We start from the raw sequence: 16690 nt of genomic DNA, 5'->3' as shown, positions 1-16690 counted from the left end.
AACAATCCTGAAGCCATTTTGCCTCTCTCAAATTGGCCTCAAATATTTCTCTGCAAGGAGGAAGGAAATGGGAAAAGCTTTCCCATTGTCTTTGGACTATAGGGGCTTACACCTCCCTGCCATAGCTGCCAAGTCTCCCGCTGAAAAATGCAGGATCAGCAGTGGCGCAGCACCGGAAGTCGCTTCTACGCATGTCCGGACATGCGTAGAAGCAACTTCCGGTGCTGGCGCCGCCCGATTTCCAGTGTCCATACATGGGTAGCGCGGCACCAGAAGTTGCTTCTACGCATGTCCGGACATGCGTAGAAGCAACTTCCGGTGCCGCTCTGCCCAATTTTCGGTGCCCAGGCATGGGCAGAGCGGCACCAGAAGTCGCTTCTACACATGTTCGGACATGCGTAGAAGTGACTTCCGGTGCCGCGCTACCCATGTCTGGGCACCGGAAATCAGGTGGCGCCGGCACCCAAAATGGAGCCTCCCTGGCAGGTAGGAAATTTACGGGACTTTTTCCAATCCGGGCTGCCAGCGGGAAACAGTTTAAAATACAGGGGTTTCCCGTGAAAAACGGGAGACTTGGCAGCTATGCTCCCTGCAAATACAGTCTGGCAAGCATCTGTTAAGCTGAGCACACTATTGATATGCATAAGAGATTCGGGAACTAAGTATTTACCCTCTCAAAGAAATGGCCAGGCTACCCGGAAAAGGCAATCAAATAAGGCATTATCAGGTATCCTGGCAGACAGGAGAGAAGCAACACACTCAAATTTCTGCTGGGGACCACCTCTTTCTGTGATGTATATATGACGTTTGGGGGGGGGAGGGTCTTGAGCTGCAGGGTAAAAAGGTAAAGGGACCCCTGACCATTAGGTCTAGTCATGACCGACTCTGGAGTTGCGCCACTCATCTTGCTTTAAAGGCCAAGGCCAAGCGCTCATCTCGCATTATTAGCTGAGGGAGCTGGTGTACAGCTTCCAGGTCATGTGGCCAGCATGACAAAGCTGCTTCTGGAGAACCAGAGCAGCACATGGAAACAGGGTAGGCAATTTCAAAAGTCTCTATAAGAGCTTGCACACCAATGTTCTGGGTTCCTCTCCTACCTCCCTGCGTGGGTGAGCACCCTGTTGCAACAGTTTAATGAATATCAGGCTTACTAGCTGCTTTGCTTCTCAATATTCTCTGGTTGGCCTCTGTTCTTTTCTCCTACCAAAAGAGAACCCACATAAGGACTCTATACGGGCACTTGGATACCCCATAAGGGGGAAAGGAGCAGTTTTTTTCTTATAACATTCTTTTTTTGGTCAGTATCACTGTATCTAAATGTATATTACTGTCAGGGACTGGACATCGGAGGAGGAATGGTGGAGACTGCCTCCCCCTCCTCCTGGACCTTCCCGAGAAGAGGAGGACAGTATAGATTTAGAACGGTGGTTTGCAGAAGGGCATGACTCTTAAGACAGAAGAGGGACAAAGCTGGGAGATAATGGGAGAAGAGGAGGGGAAGCAGCAGAGAAACAGCAGCTGGCTGACACATTATCATTAGAAAGCATTCCTGGCCCCGCTTCCAGAGGCAGAGCTAGCTGCTCCAGCACCCGGTGTGACTCACATCCTCTGCACCTGGGGGCAGGGCCAGGGGGATGGGGCAAGCGTCCCAGGGCAGCAGGGCAAGCATCCCAGGGGGCGCCGCCGGCAGCGAGTGTCCCAGGGGCCGAGACGCCCAGGGGGCAGAGTGAGCCATGGCCGGCGGGGGGGGAGGGAGCCACGCCGCTTTGCCAGCAGCCTGCCTTCCTTCCTTCCCTCTTCCTTTTGATAGCTCGGGGGAGGCTTCCCCTCCCCCCGGGAGCAGCCCGGGAGCAGGGTGCAACAGCGCGCTGCCCACCCACGACTCCCAAGCCTCCCCTGAGCTATCAAAACAAAGGGGGAAGGGGGGGAAGGCCACCGGTAAAGCAGCGCAGATCCCCCCTTCCCCCGACGGTTCGGGGTAGGCTTGGGAGTCACAGGCGGGCGGTGCACTGAATGTCAACCCCCTCTGTGATGACACCTGGGGCGGACCGCATCCAACTGCCCTCTTCCCCTCGGACCCAGGGGGCATTGAAAGTAGGGGAACAGAAAGCTCAGAGGCAGAAAGCACAGATCAGCCAACATAGTGATGACGTACCATAGGAGAGACGGAGGGGCTTTACTTGGAGCAACGCCATTACCCTAGAGACGGCATCTTACGTCACTCTCTGTGAATATTGAATAAAGTACCTTGGTAAGAGCCTCTTGTTTTTCCATTACTGGCAGCCTTCTGCAAGGGAGGGGGGGTCTGTTTCCCTGAAGCCTGACAGGGAAGAGTAAGGGGCCAAGACAGACAGGGGCCAAGACAGACAGAGTAAGGGAATTGGAGTCCAGCAACAGCCTTGCCCCACAGTTCAGCCTATAAATTAGCCCCTGTAGTGAAGGAATCACCAACATAATGGATAAAAGGTCAGATAAGGACCTGGAAGAGACCAGGTTCGAATCCCCCTTCGGCCATGACCTACCTCTCAGGGTTGCTGTGGGAATTAAATGAGGAGCAGAGGAGATTTGTGCATGCCGCTTTGAACTCCTTGGAGAAAACAAGTGGGATATAAATGTGATAAATAAATGCAGTCCATAGCAGGGTATAGCATACCTACAATTTCTCCTGAGACAGCCCAAGACGCATGGTTTACTTTACACCCTAGAAGAAATGCGTTCTGGGGTTGGGGTTGTGTCACCTTCATCTTTTTCGAAAATATTCAAGCCCTGATAATATATCTAACCAAATTCTTATTGTTGTTTCGTTCAGCGAGGCAGAATCAGCTGGTGGTAGCATCCGCCTCCTCCCTGCCGTCGCAGAGCTTAAACAATTAGAATTCACGTAAGTAAGAGAGGGTTTTTAAAATGGATCTTTTGGGGGTGGAAATATGTACAGTTTTCTGGCAAAGAGCGTTTAAAGAGATAACAGAAATCACTGGGTTAAAGCTGACCAAAAGTCCAGAGGTAGCACTATTATCAATTTTTCGATGGGCTGGAAGGTTCGCAGGCTATGAAGGACTTGCTCACAAATTTATTGACAGCTGCATGAATTATTATAGCTAGGAAAATCACATAGAATTTTCTTTTTGCTCTCCAGCACCACCTAGTGTTGCATGTTTATAACGCATTCAAAACGCTGTTTTTGGCTAATGTAGCTGAGTCCTGAGACCTAGGATTGTTACAGGAAATACCTGCTTGAAGGGGGGGGAGTGTCCTAGTTCTAATCAGCTACGGTGCAGAGTGCAAGGAGCCATTCTTGTTCTTGCATCTCAGCGGCAGAAACACAAATGATGTCGCTTCTCACAAGGGAGGCCTGGAGAACGAAGGGGAAGCGAGGTCAGCAACCCTAAGTGCATCTGTCTAGCAATGGAGGAAGTTCAGTAAATCAGTCCAGGGAGACGGGGAGTTTCCTATCTTCCCATCCCATGCAGGATTGCGTTGGGAATGTCCCCTTGCCTGAAACCTCCAGTGAGCCACTGCCAGGCAGTGTACAGTGGTACCTTGGGTTACGAACTTCATCCGTTCCGGAAGTCCGTTCTTAAACCGAAACTGTTCTTAATAATAATAATAATAATAATAATAATAATAATAATAACCGGTCCTAAGAGACCGACATTGGTTCCCAGTACGTTTTCGAGCACAATTCAAAGTGTTGGTGCTAACCTTTAAAGCCCTAAACGGCCTCGGTCCTATATACCTGAAGGAATGTCTCCACCCCCATTGTTCAGCCCGGACACTGAGATCCAGCTTAAAAACTTAGGGAAGTTTTTAATCTGTGTATTTTGGTATTTGTTGGAAGCCACCCAGAATGCGCGGGAAACCCAGCCAGATAGGCGGAGAATAAATAATAAATAATAAATATATTATTATTATTATTATTATTATTATTATTATTATTATTATTTAAAATACAATAATCTATTAAGCATTAAAAGCTTCCCTAAACAGGGCTGCCTTCAGATGTCTCCTAAAAGTCTGGTAGTTATTTTTCTTTTTGACATCTGGTGGGAGGGCGTTCCACAGGGCGGGTGCCACTACCGAGAAGGCCCTCTGCCTGGTTCCCTGTAATTTGGCTTCTTGCAGCGAGGAAACCGCCAGAAGGTCCTCGGCGCTGGACCTCAGTGTCCGGGCTGAATGATGGGGGTTGTTATGTACTGAGCTGAATCCAAGAACAATAGGATTCAGAATCAGCGGGAGCTACCCAATCCAACTCCAGGTGGAAGTAAATCCGCAACCTGATTGGCCTGCTGGAGCAGCCAATCAGGCGGCTGGCAGAAGTGAATCTGCTACCTGATTGGCCTGTAGGAGCAGCCAATCAGGCTGCAGGCAGAAGTCAATCCATAATATAATTGGCCCACAGGTGTAGCCCTGAAGTAGCCAATCACGCAAGGCCCATTGTGTAAATAATGTATATAAGCAGATGGTTTGGGGAAAAGAGCCATTCGTCTTCTCTTCTCCTCCTTGATGACTATGAGCTGAATAAAGAGCATGAAATTCACTCTTGACTCCGAGTATATTTCAGGGGTGGTATACTGGACCGAGGCTGTTGAGGGCTTTTAAGGTCAGCACCAACACTTTGAATTGTGCTCGGAAACGTACTGGGAGCCAATGTACAGGTGAAACTCAGAAAATTAGAATATTGTCAAAAAGTGCATTTATTTCAGTAATGAAACTGTCAGGGAGCTGTTGCGGCTACTCCCGAGTAAAGATGCTCCAGTCCGTTGTGTCTTTAAAGGTTTTATTGTGCATACTATTTACAGTGCAGAGATAGCAGAAAATATGACAGCCTAGTCACTCTCAGAACCTGGCAATGGCTTCGGGGCCAGCGTAATAACCGGGGCATCCTGAAACGCCGCCCCTTTGCCCTGCGTTTGGGTGCGCGCCTCAATTCGGGCACCGGAAGGAGCGGTTTCCCTTCTTCCCCTCGCTGGCTGGGACGGTGCCTGGGCTCCAACGCCTCCCTGAGCCGTCCCTCTTCCCCTAGATGGTCAGAGTGGTGCAGGGGCTCCGATACGTCGCTGAGCCCTTCGTCCACCGTCTGTTCCCCAGAGCGTTGCCAGGGCTCTGATGCCTCGCTGAGCCTTTCATTCCGCTTTCCCCTGACCCGCTGCTAGCGCTGTCGCTGGGCGAAGTGCTGGTCAGAATGATGGGGGGGGGAGACTCCCTGTAGGGAGTCCCCCTGACAGCAACTTATTATTTTTTATTTTTTATTTTAATTTTTACATAAGCCTTCTTTTGGAAACTCCACAGTAATAAAACAAATAGTTACAATAATACAAAAATAAACAAAAAATAAATACATTTCATTCATTCCATTCCATTTCTAATTGACCCGCCTAATGACAAATAATTACAATTACAACAAATAAAGGCTCGACATATCGTGCTTTGCATGTCATGCATCTACCGTATCTCATATATTGGTGTCACCTTTTAAGTTGCGTTACTGAAATAAATGCACTTTTCGGCGATATTCTAATTTTTCGAGTTTCATCTGTAGGTCTTTCCCTAATGAGACCTCCTGTTGCCGGTGCCCTTCCATTGTTCAGCTTCCATTCGTAGACTGAGGTAAAGTTTGCAAACTGGGACGCTACCTCTGGTTTTGCGGAGTCCTTAAACCGAATGGTTCGTAAACAGGGCCGCTCTTCAACCGAGGTACCACTGTACTGAGTTAGAGGAATTGATGGTCCGATGTGGTTTCGAGATACTGTTTCCCCTTCTCCCGCCGCCTCTCCAGACATGTTTGGGGATGGGACTTGACTCAGTCCCTTGGAAGAGGCAGAAACGAACATTGCCGGCTGTGCTTTGAGACATCTGGGGGCAGGGGGCGGGAGGCACCAACAAGTTATTTTCTTCTTTGCTGTGCAGATTGGGTCGTGTCTGTGGCTTGACGGGCTTCCGAAAGCTGGTGGGGATCCTGGGCACATTTCCTGCCCTGCAACATTTAGAGTGAGTGGCAAAGCGGTGGGGAGAGCTGAATGGGAGCCATGCCTCCAGTTGACGCAGATGGAAAACAAGATATACGCAGACATCGATAAAAGACCAAAAGCTGTCACAACTCCCTCTACATCACCACAATATTGTTATACGTTTAGGGTAAACCCTAGAAATGAATAAATGCTAGGATTTGGGTTATTTGTGATATGGACGTGCAATGCAAGCTGCAAAGGAATTTCTGGGCTAGCTGATGCAAAACAACCTCCGTGAGGTGCAAATATTTCTATAAACAACCTTCACATATACAAGGAGATTCAAAAATGTGTGCAAAATCTCATGCTCAAAGTCTTAAAAGTCCAGTAGAACGTGCAATAATCAAGTCCGACCATAAAGTGCCATGATGTATCTTTGAGAATTGTGAGCTTTGGCGGTCTTGTTAAGCCTTCACATATGAACCTTTGAAAGAGTCCCCCCCCCCCTGAGGAAACCATTCCTGTGAAACGGGAAAGAAGCTGGCCACCCGTCGGATAAGAACATATGGGAAGAGATAAGAACGCATGATACATCATAGCACTTTATGGTCAGACTAGATTATTGCACGTTCTACTGGACTTTTATGACTTTGAGCATGAGATTTTGCACACATTTTTGAATCCCCTTGTATATGTGAAGGTTGTTTATACAAATATTTGCACCTCACGGTGGTTTACCTTTTCATGGTTTCGCCAACATCAACCGTGTTGTCTGTTGTTGCTGATGCAAAACAACCTGGCTGAGCTATCAAAAGAATAATTGAGGGACACTAATTCCATATAAGGGAACTCTGACCCCCTTGCCCCAGGTGTCAGCAGAGACTGGGTATTTGGAAGGTTGCCAGGGTAACTGCTCGGGGGGGGGGGAGGCAAGGGCTGCTGGGAGGAAGAAGGAGTGAGAAGGGCATAGGTCCATCTTTGGGGGAGGCTGGCTGCTGGCGCTGCTGCCTCTGAAATGACCATGGACACAGAGCCTATGTAGGTGCCTGGGACGCGGGTGGCGCTGTGGTCTAAACCACTGAGGCTCTTGGGCTTGCCAATCGGAAGGTCGGCGGTTCAAATACCCATGACAGGGTGACCTCCTGTTGCTCTGTCCCAGCTCCTGCCAACCTAGTACAGTGGTACCTTGACTTACGAAGGCGATCCATTCCGCGGTGCTCTTCGTAAGTCAAAACCTTCGGATGTCGAAGCGTCCATTTTGCGCATGCGCGAAGCGCGGTTGTGCACTTCTGCGCATGCGCGGACCGCGCGCACGGTGAAAATACTTCCGGGTTTGCCGACTTCGTAAGTTGAAACCTTCGGAAGGCGAGGCATTCTGATGTCCAGGTACCACTTTAGTTTGAATGCACACTAGTGCAAGCAGATAAATAGGTACCGCTGTGGCGGGAAGGTCACAGTGTCCGTCACAGTGTCTCCAGTTGAGCCAGAAGCGGTTTAGTCGTGCTGGCCACATGACCCGGAAAGCTGTCTGTGGACAAACGCCGGCTCCCTCAGCCTGAAAGCGAGATGAGCACTGCAACCCCATAGTTGCCTTTGACGAGACTTAACCATCCAGGGGTCCTTTCCCTTTTCCCTTTACCAATATTGGCATTATTTTCAGCTCTCCTATCCCACGACTTAGTCACCTGCCATTTGCAAGTCCCTTACCTTTACCGAAGGTGCCTGGGACCCGGTGGGCTCTTGCCAACGCTCGGCAGGGAGGGGGGGAGGCACCCAGCTTTGGTGACCATCTTTCCCTGTCATTTTTGCAGCTTGGATTCTCCCAACGAGAACGAGATCGGAGACGAAGGAGTGTCTAGCCTCACCAGCGTCCTTCCTCGCTTGTCCTACCTGGAAACATTAAAGTAAGCTGCCTGGTTTAAGGCGGGAGAAATGCCACCCTCGCCGTCACCCTTGTCTCCAAAGGAGCTAAGTGCAGGTCCTGAACTTTGCAATGCTTTCTTCCTAGCCTGTCGGGGAACAAAATAACAGACCTGGGGGCAGAGAAGTTAGCCAAAGCGCTTCCGTCATTGCGTTCGCTGAAGACACTAAGGTGAGGGCTGCTCTGTTCATCTTTAGCAGGGGTCGGCAACCATAGGGGTCGTTTAACCGGCCCATGGACCCTTGCCACCCGCTCGGTTGGCTCCTGTGTGCCACGCTAAACCGGCATGGAGCAGAGTGGGGACCGCCTTCTGCGACGCTGGCCAGCTTCCCTGCTCCTGCCAACCTAGCAGTTTGAAAGCATGTCAAACTGCAAGTAGATAAATAGGTACCACTCCAGCAGGAAGGTAAACACCATTTCTGTGTGCTGTTCTGGTTTCACCAGAAGTGGCGTAGTCATGTTGGCCACATGACCCAGAAACTGTACGCCGGCTCCCTCAGCCAGTAAAGCGAGATGAGTGCCGCAACCCCAGAGTCGTCCGCGACTGGACCTAATGGTCAGGGGTCTCTTTACCTTTACCTAAGGTGCCACAAGAGTTTCTCCTGTTTTTGTTCTTTGGGAGTAGGGGCTGGAATAACTTGTCTGTGCTTGTCTGGGGCTCTGGCGCCACCTAGTGTTGGGCTCCCTGGCTCCTCCCCTACCCGTTCCAATGGGAACCAGCCTCCACCGCTCTTCTGAGGGTGGGAATTATAGTCCAACAATTTCAAGAGGGCTACAGTTTCTCCATCCGTGACCTAATCCTTTCCCCAAACATATCTGACCTTCTTTATTTAAAAATGTCAGCTCCATTGGGCACGCCGGACTCTGTGTTTGTATGATTTGTTACTTGAAGATGGACGGAGGCTTTCGGATGGGTTAGAAACACACGTACGAACAGAACTTTCTTGCAAAGCGATGCTCTGCCCTGCTTCCTTCTCAGACGGATCCACATTCACACTTGCCTTTGTTTCCTGCAGCTTGTACAATAATAACATTGGAGATGCTGGGGCAGAACATTTTGCCAGAGTGCTCCCAGAGACAGCTTCTTTGAGAGTGCTTGAGTAAGTATAAAACATTTGGCCACGGAGACTTAGAAAGAGCCAGGTTCAAGGTACTTTCACAATGGTTAACCGGTGTCTGTTTTTAACTTTACAGTATAATGGCTTTTTAGTGGTTTTGTTGCTGTAAACGGCTTTGATATTTTCCCACCTCTGTGATATAGCAGTATACAAATATTTTCATAAATACTGCAATATGCTGTGTGGCGTTTCCCACAATTCCTTCCTTCCTTCCCTACCCCTTCCTTCCTCTTCCCCCAGAACCTGCCCATGCCACCCCAACCAAAACCTCATTGCATGGATGCAGGTGGCGCTGTGGTCTAAACCACTGAGCCTCTTGGGCTTGGCGATCAGAAGGTCGGCAGTTCAAATCCCTGCAACGGGGTGAGCTCCCGTTGCTCTGTCCCAGCTTTTGCCAGCCTAGCAGTTCGAAAGCATGCCAGTGCAAAGTAGATAAATAGGTACCGTTGCCGCAGGAAGATAGATGGTGTTTTCGTGCGCTCTGGTTTCCAAGTGGTTTAGTCCTGCTGGCCACATGACCCAGAAAGCTGTCTGTGGACAAACGCCGGCTCCCTCGGCCTGAAAGCGAGATGAGCACTGCAACCCCAGAGTCGCCTTTGACTGGACTTAACCGCCCAGGGTTCCTTTACCTTTTACCTTTTTTTACATGAATCACAAACCATCATTTGCTGCAGACGTCTTTCTGTCTGGGCTTTCCCTGTCGCATGAAATCAGGCCTCTGCTTCTATCTGTACGATTCCCACCCCCCAACAATCACATTTTAATGTTTCTAACTGCGTTTCTGACTACTGTTTTTGATTTCTTTAATTTATACCCCACCTTTTCTACCAAGGAAGTCAAGGCGGCGCTACGGATGCCTTAGTTGAGATTCCCGGAGAGCAGGGGGTTGGGCTGGATGACCCTTGGGGTCCCTTCCAGCTCTACAATTCTACGATTCTCCCCCTCCTCATTTATCGGTGGCTGTTGTTTTGCTTTCATGTCACTGTTTGTTGTTCTTATGTTATGAAACGCTTAGGGTTGAAAAAAGGGGAAATGTGGGGGGGGGGTTAAGCATCTCTCTCCTCTCTCTCTCTCTCTCTCTCTCTCTCTCTCATTCTCTCTCTCTCTCTCTCTCTCTCTCTGTGTGTGTGTGTGTGTGTGTGTGTGTGTGTGTAAATATTTAAAGCAAATGTAGTAAGGAGACACAAGACCACCCTTCTACTGCTGAGGTTTAGCAAAGCAGAGGAGGAGGCCCCTTTACGCTAACAGCTGGCATGCTTGTTTCTTTCCAGCATCCATTGCAACAAGATAACTGCTGCTGGAGCTCAGCACCTGACGGACAGCTTGAGAAAATGCCCCCACGTCCAGAGTGTGGCGTAAGTCTTTGCCTGGCTTGACATCCCACCTTGATCACCCAACACACTCAAATGCTCTCAGCTGGGTGCGGTCCCTGGTCATATCCAAACCATGCATTTCGAGCAGTATGATACCCCTTTCAACAGCCATGGCTTCCCCAATGCATCCATTGGACCAGTGGTTCCCAACAGGTGGTCCGCGGACCCCCCAGGGGTCCGCGAGCTATGCCAGAGGGGTCCGCAAGATGCTATTAGAATAAAAAATATATTAAATATATTTCGTATGATAACAGATTTTTTGTTTTGGCCGCTTCCTGCATGAGCAGAGTCTAGCGCAAAACTAGAATTAGATAGAGGCAGTAGTTCTGCTGTATGCCGTTAGGTGGCGCTTTACAAACACTACTGTTTTGCAAAGAGGCAGCACGCGCATTCTACTAACGCTCACCTCCCCAAGATGCTTTGCGCGCGTCGGCTTCATTTGTGCGCTACTGCACAGGTACCCTGTCTTCTCCATTCCCCTCCCTCCTCCCTGGCGCGCGCTGCCTCTTTGCAAAACAGTAGTGTTTGTAAACAAAGCGTTGTTTTTTGCGGAAGCTACAGTTCGCGTAGTTAAAAATGGACCGTTGGTTAAAAAGTGGATCGTTAGAACGACAAAGGCCTACAGATGAAGAGGAAGAACTGTAAAAAACGTATAAATATAAAATATAAAAAGACTCTTAATTTGGCTCTCACTTTTTAATTTTAGGATTAGGAATTAATGGGGGTCCTTGTCACAATAGCGGCTCGATGAGGGGTCCTTGAGAAAATTTTGTTGGGAACCCCTGCATTGGACCACAGAGCCTCTTGGGCTTGCCGATTGGAAGGTTGGCGGTTTGAATCCCTGCAACGGGATGAGCTCCCTTTGCTCCTGCCAACCTAGCAGTTCAAAAGCACACCAGTGCAAGTAGATAAATAGGTACCACTGCGGTGGGAAGGTAAACGCCATTTCCATGTGCTCTGGTTTCCGTCACGGTATTTTGTTGTGCCAGAAGCAGATTAGTCCTGCTGGCCACATGACCTGGAAAGCTGTCTGTGGACAAACGGCGGCTCCCTCGGCCTGAAAACAAGATGAGCGCCACACCTCAAAGTCACCTTTGACTGGACTTAACCGTCCAGGGGTCCTTTACCTTTACCATTAATACACAAAACCCATGATTGTGAATCTTTTCTCTATATTATCTGGATTCCCATTCTTTTCTGCCGGGGTCTCTTCTGTTTTTTGCATATCTTACCCCTATGTGTGCGTGCGTAATTTTACTAATAATGGTGGGGGAGAAATGCAATGCAGTTAAATATTTGAAGGTGAACACATTTTGCCAATTGCATGAACTGAAACACAGCTGTTTTCGAAATCTTTGCTTCTCCAAATTTTGCAATGTGGTGCCAAGTAATGCGCAGAAAGATGCATGCACCAGGATAAAGTGTACATAAGAATGCATATTAGTGAAAAATAACATAAAAAGGCATTGCATTGGGAGGAAAAGCCTGTACTAGGGCAACAGGGCATGCAAAGCTGTTTGTATTAGCAGAAATTTGTACTGAAATGCTGATGATATTTAATGAAGACTCTGAAAGAAATGCAAACTTATATGGAAATGAAGAGATCTGAAAATTGGAAATATGAAAAACTGAGAGAAACTGAAATCCACAGATTTGTATATCCTTACTCAAGATAACAGACTTCAACAAAGCAAATCTCCTTATTCTGTTTTCCTTTCTTTAACCCCTCCCCCTTCAGGCTATGGAACCCCACTATTCCCCATGGACTTCTAGATCATCTGCGGCAGCTGGATTCCCGAATCAGATTACTCTAGATCCAGCAAAACCAGGGCCAAACAAGGTTGGGATTTTGAAATGCGTAAGTATTTTGAATCAGTATTTAGGATGTTCTTGGCTCCTACATTCTCTGCCCTCCTGTAAAAAGTGATAGTCCCTCTTAAATGAAATATTCCTGCTGATTCTCTCCCCCCCCCCCCAGATTCTGCAGCTGGACTAAATTGTGTCCATATATTTAATTTGAATGTTATTTATGTTTATATAGACTAGGGTTGCCAGACTCAATAGAGGACAGGACTTCTGTGTCTTTAATTGTCCTGCTCTCTTTTGAGTCTGGAAACCTTAAAGAGAAACCAGCAGACCCTTTGTTTAATTTCCAAGCAAAGGGCCTGCTGGTTTCTCTTTAAGGTTTCCAGACTCAAAAGAGAGCAGGGCAATTAAAGGCACAGAAGTCCTGTCCTCTATTGAGTCTGGCAACCCTAATATAGACCTGTGTCTGAATTCTTTAATTCTGCTAGCACTGATCTAAGGCCCAATCTGCTCTATACACCCAGGTGGTGCTGTGGTTAAAACACTGAGCCTAGGGCTTGCTGATCAGAAGGTCGGCGGTTCGAATCCCTGTGACGGGGTGAGCTCCCGTTGCTTGGTCCCAGCTCCTGCCAACCTAGCAGTTCGAAAGCACGTCAAAATGCAAGTAGATAAATAGGAACCGCTACAGCGGGAAGGTAAACGGCGTTTGCATGTGCTGCTCTGGTTTGCCAGAAGCGGCTTTGTCATGCTGGCCACATGACCTGGAAGCTGTACGCCGGCTCCCTTGGCCAATAATGTGAGATGAGCGCGCAACCCCAGAGTCGGTCACGACTGGACCTAATGGTCAGGGGTCCCTTTACCTTTACCATGTCACTTTAAATTGTCATGGCTTCCCCCAAAGAATCCTGGGAAATGTAGTTAGTTAGGGCCTTGTTTGGAGACCCCTCTTCCCACCACGGAGCTACAATTCCCAGAGTTCTCTGGGAAGAGGGAATGAATGCTAAACCCCCCTGGAAAATGTAGCTCTATAAAGGGAACAGAGGCTTCCTCACATCGCTCAGCACCCTTATCAAACTACACTTCCCAGCATTCTATGAGAGAAGCTGTGCCTGTTTAAAGTGGTATCGTCGTGCTTCAAAGGAGGGACCTGAACGCGGAATAAATTTTAAATGGGTCTGAAAGCAGATCAACTAAAATGAAAATGCATTACTATTATTTTTTAAAATGGTTCAAGGTATTATTCCACCCAGTGCCAGATTTATATACAAACTAAACAAGCTATAGCTTAGGGCCCCACTCTCTTGGGGGCCTCCCCAAAAATTAAAGAAAAAAAACCTGGATGTACATTTCCAAAATACAAGATAAAAAACAAATAAAATAAAACCTACATATAGCAACAGTGTTTTGTGTTGTGTAGGCTCCTATGATGTAAGTAATGGGCCCCGCCTGCTAGCCTGCCCCCTAAAATATCACTGGTTTGCTCATTTCTATATATAGGGTGCCTACATTCTGCATGGACTGGTTGCACGGCAGCATGTGCAGATGGCTTTAGATACCTATTAGGTCCATAAATTACCATATAGCATATATTCAAGACAAAAACAGCAACAATTTGTTGTTGACAAAGGACAGCTGGACATATCAAGGGCCCCATTACCTTCAGTAGCTTAGAGCCCCATCAAACCTAAATTGGGCCATGATTCCACCTGTTGAAATGTGTAGTGCAGATGGGCTCTGCCTGAAGGAGCGTCTCCACCCCCGTTGTTTGGCCCAGACACTGAGGTCCAGCGCCGAGGGCATTCTGGCGGTTCCCTCGCTGCGAGAAGCAAAGTTACAGGGAACCAGGCAGAGGGCCTTCTCGGTAGTGGCTCCCGCCCCGTGGGACACCCTCCCATCAGATGTCAAGGAAATAAACAACTATCTGATGTTTAGAAGACATCTGAAAGCAGCCCTGTTTAGGGAAGTTTTTTTAATGACTGATGTTTTAATGTATTTTTATTCTCCTGTTGGAAGCCACCCAGAGTGGCTGGGGAAACCCAGCCAGATGGGAGGGGTATAAGTAATAAATCATCATCATCATCGTCGTCGTCGTCTCTGGTGCCACCTACAGTTGGAAGGCAAAGTTGGAAATTGCTTCCATTGCCCCACCCATTTCCCCTTTTAGCCCCGCCCAATACAGGCATTCATTTCCCAGGAGGCTTCCCAGGAGGGAATGCCTCTCGCTGGCCACTGCAGGTCTAATGCAGCTCTTCCTATTTCATCTTGGCCCCTTCGAGAGGCCTTAGCTAGAAAGTGTGTTTGAGTTGTACTCAGCTAGCTTTTGCTCAGAACAATCCCATGGAAAGCAATCGACCTAGCTTAGTCATGTTCATTATATTTCAACGGGTCTGCTCTGAGTTTAACGTCAGTTGGGACGGCACCCCTTAGTCTTTTCATTGCTTAGCACCGGAGGGAGAAGATCACGTGAAAACATTGGCTTCAAAATGCAGACTAGGGGGCTTTAAAAGAGGATAAATGGAGGAGAGGGCTACCGGTGGCTACTCGCCCAAAAAGCTACATATCTCTGCCTTCATGGCTGGAGGCAGGAATGCTCCCAAATAAATGCCAGATGCTGGAAACCACAGGAGGGGAGAGTGTGGCTCTCGCACTTGGGTCCTGCACAGAGGTTTCCCGTCGGGGCGTCTTGAGTGGCCACTGTGAAATCAGGATGCAAGACTCTTCTGATCTTATGCCCTTAAAAGCAAGCCAGAAAAGATGTGTGTGTTTATGACTTGACAGGCACATCCTTTCGAACGGAGGATGAGGAGCTTGACATTTTGCATGGAGTGCTTCATGAATGAAAATGGGAAACCGACAACACCACCTACGGAGGCCTCTGGTCCTGAACGCATGGATTTGGGAAATAGCTTGACACGGTTTTGAGGAGCCACAAGAGAATGCAAAGTGCAGTTTCTCCAAAATGATCTTTAGCAGATGAATACTGTGGAGCAGTGCAATGTCTTTTTGTATATACAGTGGTAACTTGGTTCTCAAACTTAATCCATTCTGGAAGTCCGTTCCAAAAACCAAAGCGTTCCACAACCAAGGCGTGCTTTCCCATAGAAAGTAATGCAAAATGCGATGATTGATGAATGGCAGATGAAGTTGATAGAATATATGGAGCTGTCTGAACTGACTGGGAGAATCCGCGACAGAGGAAGAGAGAAGACTGGAAGAAATTTAAGACATATCTGGAAAAGAATTATAAGATAAAAAATGGGTAGCAAGGGAGTGGAAGTACAAAGAAGCTATAGAAGCATTAGTTTAAAGAAGTAAGGAGAAAGACATGTGTTTTTTAAGTATATAAGATTTAATGTATAAGAGTAAAGAATTATGAGAAGAATGGAGTTGATAATAATTATATGATGTTTGGTATTAGAAAAAGTGAAGAATGTTGAAAATGAGAGCGCTGATATAGTTATTACTAGAAACGTGGAGGGAGGGAAGGAGGAAGTCACTGATACAAGAATTATATTAGTAAAGGATGTAAGAAGTTTTTTGTATTTTTATGTTTCTGATGTATTTTTATTTGTATCTTTCTTTTCTTTTTAGTGTGTTCTTTGTTTGTATTTTATTCTGTATTCTTTTTTTGAAAAACCAATAAAAATGATTTTAAAAAAAATTAAAAAAAGAAAGTAATGCAAAATGGATTAATCCGTTCCAGACTTTTAAAAATAGCAATTTAACATGAATTTCACTATCTAACAAGACCATTGATCCATAAAATGAAAGCAATAAACAATGTACTGCAGTCACACAATCAATCAATCAATCAATCAATCAGTAGCTGAACTGGGTTCCACACAGTCACCAAAAACAAACAAAAAAGAGCTACAAAAACGGTAAATAAATAGCAAAAACAGACAGCCCTCAATGTAACATTCAAAATGGAAGTGTGGCACTCAAAACAGAAGCATAACACTCAAACTGGGAGCATAACACTCAAAACAGAGCATGTTCAGCTTCCAAAAAAAGTTCGCAAACCTGAACACTTACTTCCGGGTTTGCAGTGTTTGGGTTCCAAGTTGTTTGAGTATCAAGGCGTTGAGAACCAAGGTACCACTGTACACACATTTCTTATTGGACCATTGTAGATTTCCCATGCCCCCTCCCCGTCTCTCTCTATGAGTCATTTCAACACGGTTTTACGGTGTGTACAACCTTCAGTAAATATTCTATTCTAAATATACTATTCTCAATAGTAATACAGAATTGTATTGGAAATAAATGCACGAGTGATTATAAGAGTGGAAAAGGAAGTCGGAAGAGTGCGGAGGGAAGTGTAGGGGGGAGGAGGAGTGAAAGGGCGGGTAAAGGGGAATTAATATGTATGTACATGATTGATTTTACCATTGTCTAAATTTGTTTTCTTTTTGTTGTATATTTTAAAGATTCGAAATAAAGTCTTTTTAATTATTATTTTTTTAAAAAAAACCTTCAGTAAATATGCACGTAATCTTCAATAAATGTGTGTTGAATCTTTTA

The 16690-nt window shown here is 47.0% G+C and overlaps 1 protein-coding gene across 6 annotated transcripts in view; it reads left to right on the top strand.

The window, feature by feature from the left end:
* Window positions 1-15819, top strand: part of CIITA (class II major histocompatibility complex transactivator) — a 47092-nt gene extending 31273 nt beyond the window's left edge. For 5 of the 6 annotated variants that reach the window (XM_035131936.3, XM_088656943.1, XM_088656942.1 and 2 more), the window contains 8 exons: window positions 2810-2881; window positions 5908-5988; window positions 7760-7852; window positions 7957-8040; window positions 8886-8969; window positions 10259-10342; window positions 12099-12218; window positions 14945-15819. In XM_035131936.3, the coding sequence (XP_034987827.3) occupies window positions 2810-2881; window positions 5908-5988; window positions 7760-7852; window positions 7957-8040; window positions 8886-8969; window positions 10259-10342; window positions 12099-12174 (574 nt within the window). In that variant the 3' untranslated portion in view covers window positions 12175-12218; window positions 14945-15819. The remainder of the gene's footprint in view (window positions 1-2809; window positions 2882-5907; window positions 5989-7759; window positions 7853-7956; window positions 8041-8885; window positions 8970-10258; window positions 10343-12098; window positions 12219-14944) is intronic. The other variant, XM_088656941.1, reaches the window with a different exon arrangement.
* The last annotated feature ends 871 nt before the right edge of the window (window positions 15820-16690 follow it).

The sequence above is a fragment of the Zootoca vivipara genome, chromosome 13, assembly GCF_965207765.1.
Source record: "Zootoca vivipara chromosome 13, rZooViv2.hap1.1, whole genome shotgun sequence".
In the NCBI taxonomy this organism is placed as follows: domain Eukaryota; kingdom Metazoa; phylum Chordata; class Lepidosauria; order Squamata; family Lacertidae; genus Zootoca; species Zootoca vivipara.
The sequence above is the reverse complement of the archived record's forward strand: the minus strand, read 5'-3'. Positions and strand labels throughout refer to the sequence as shown.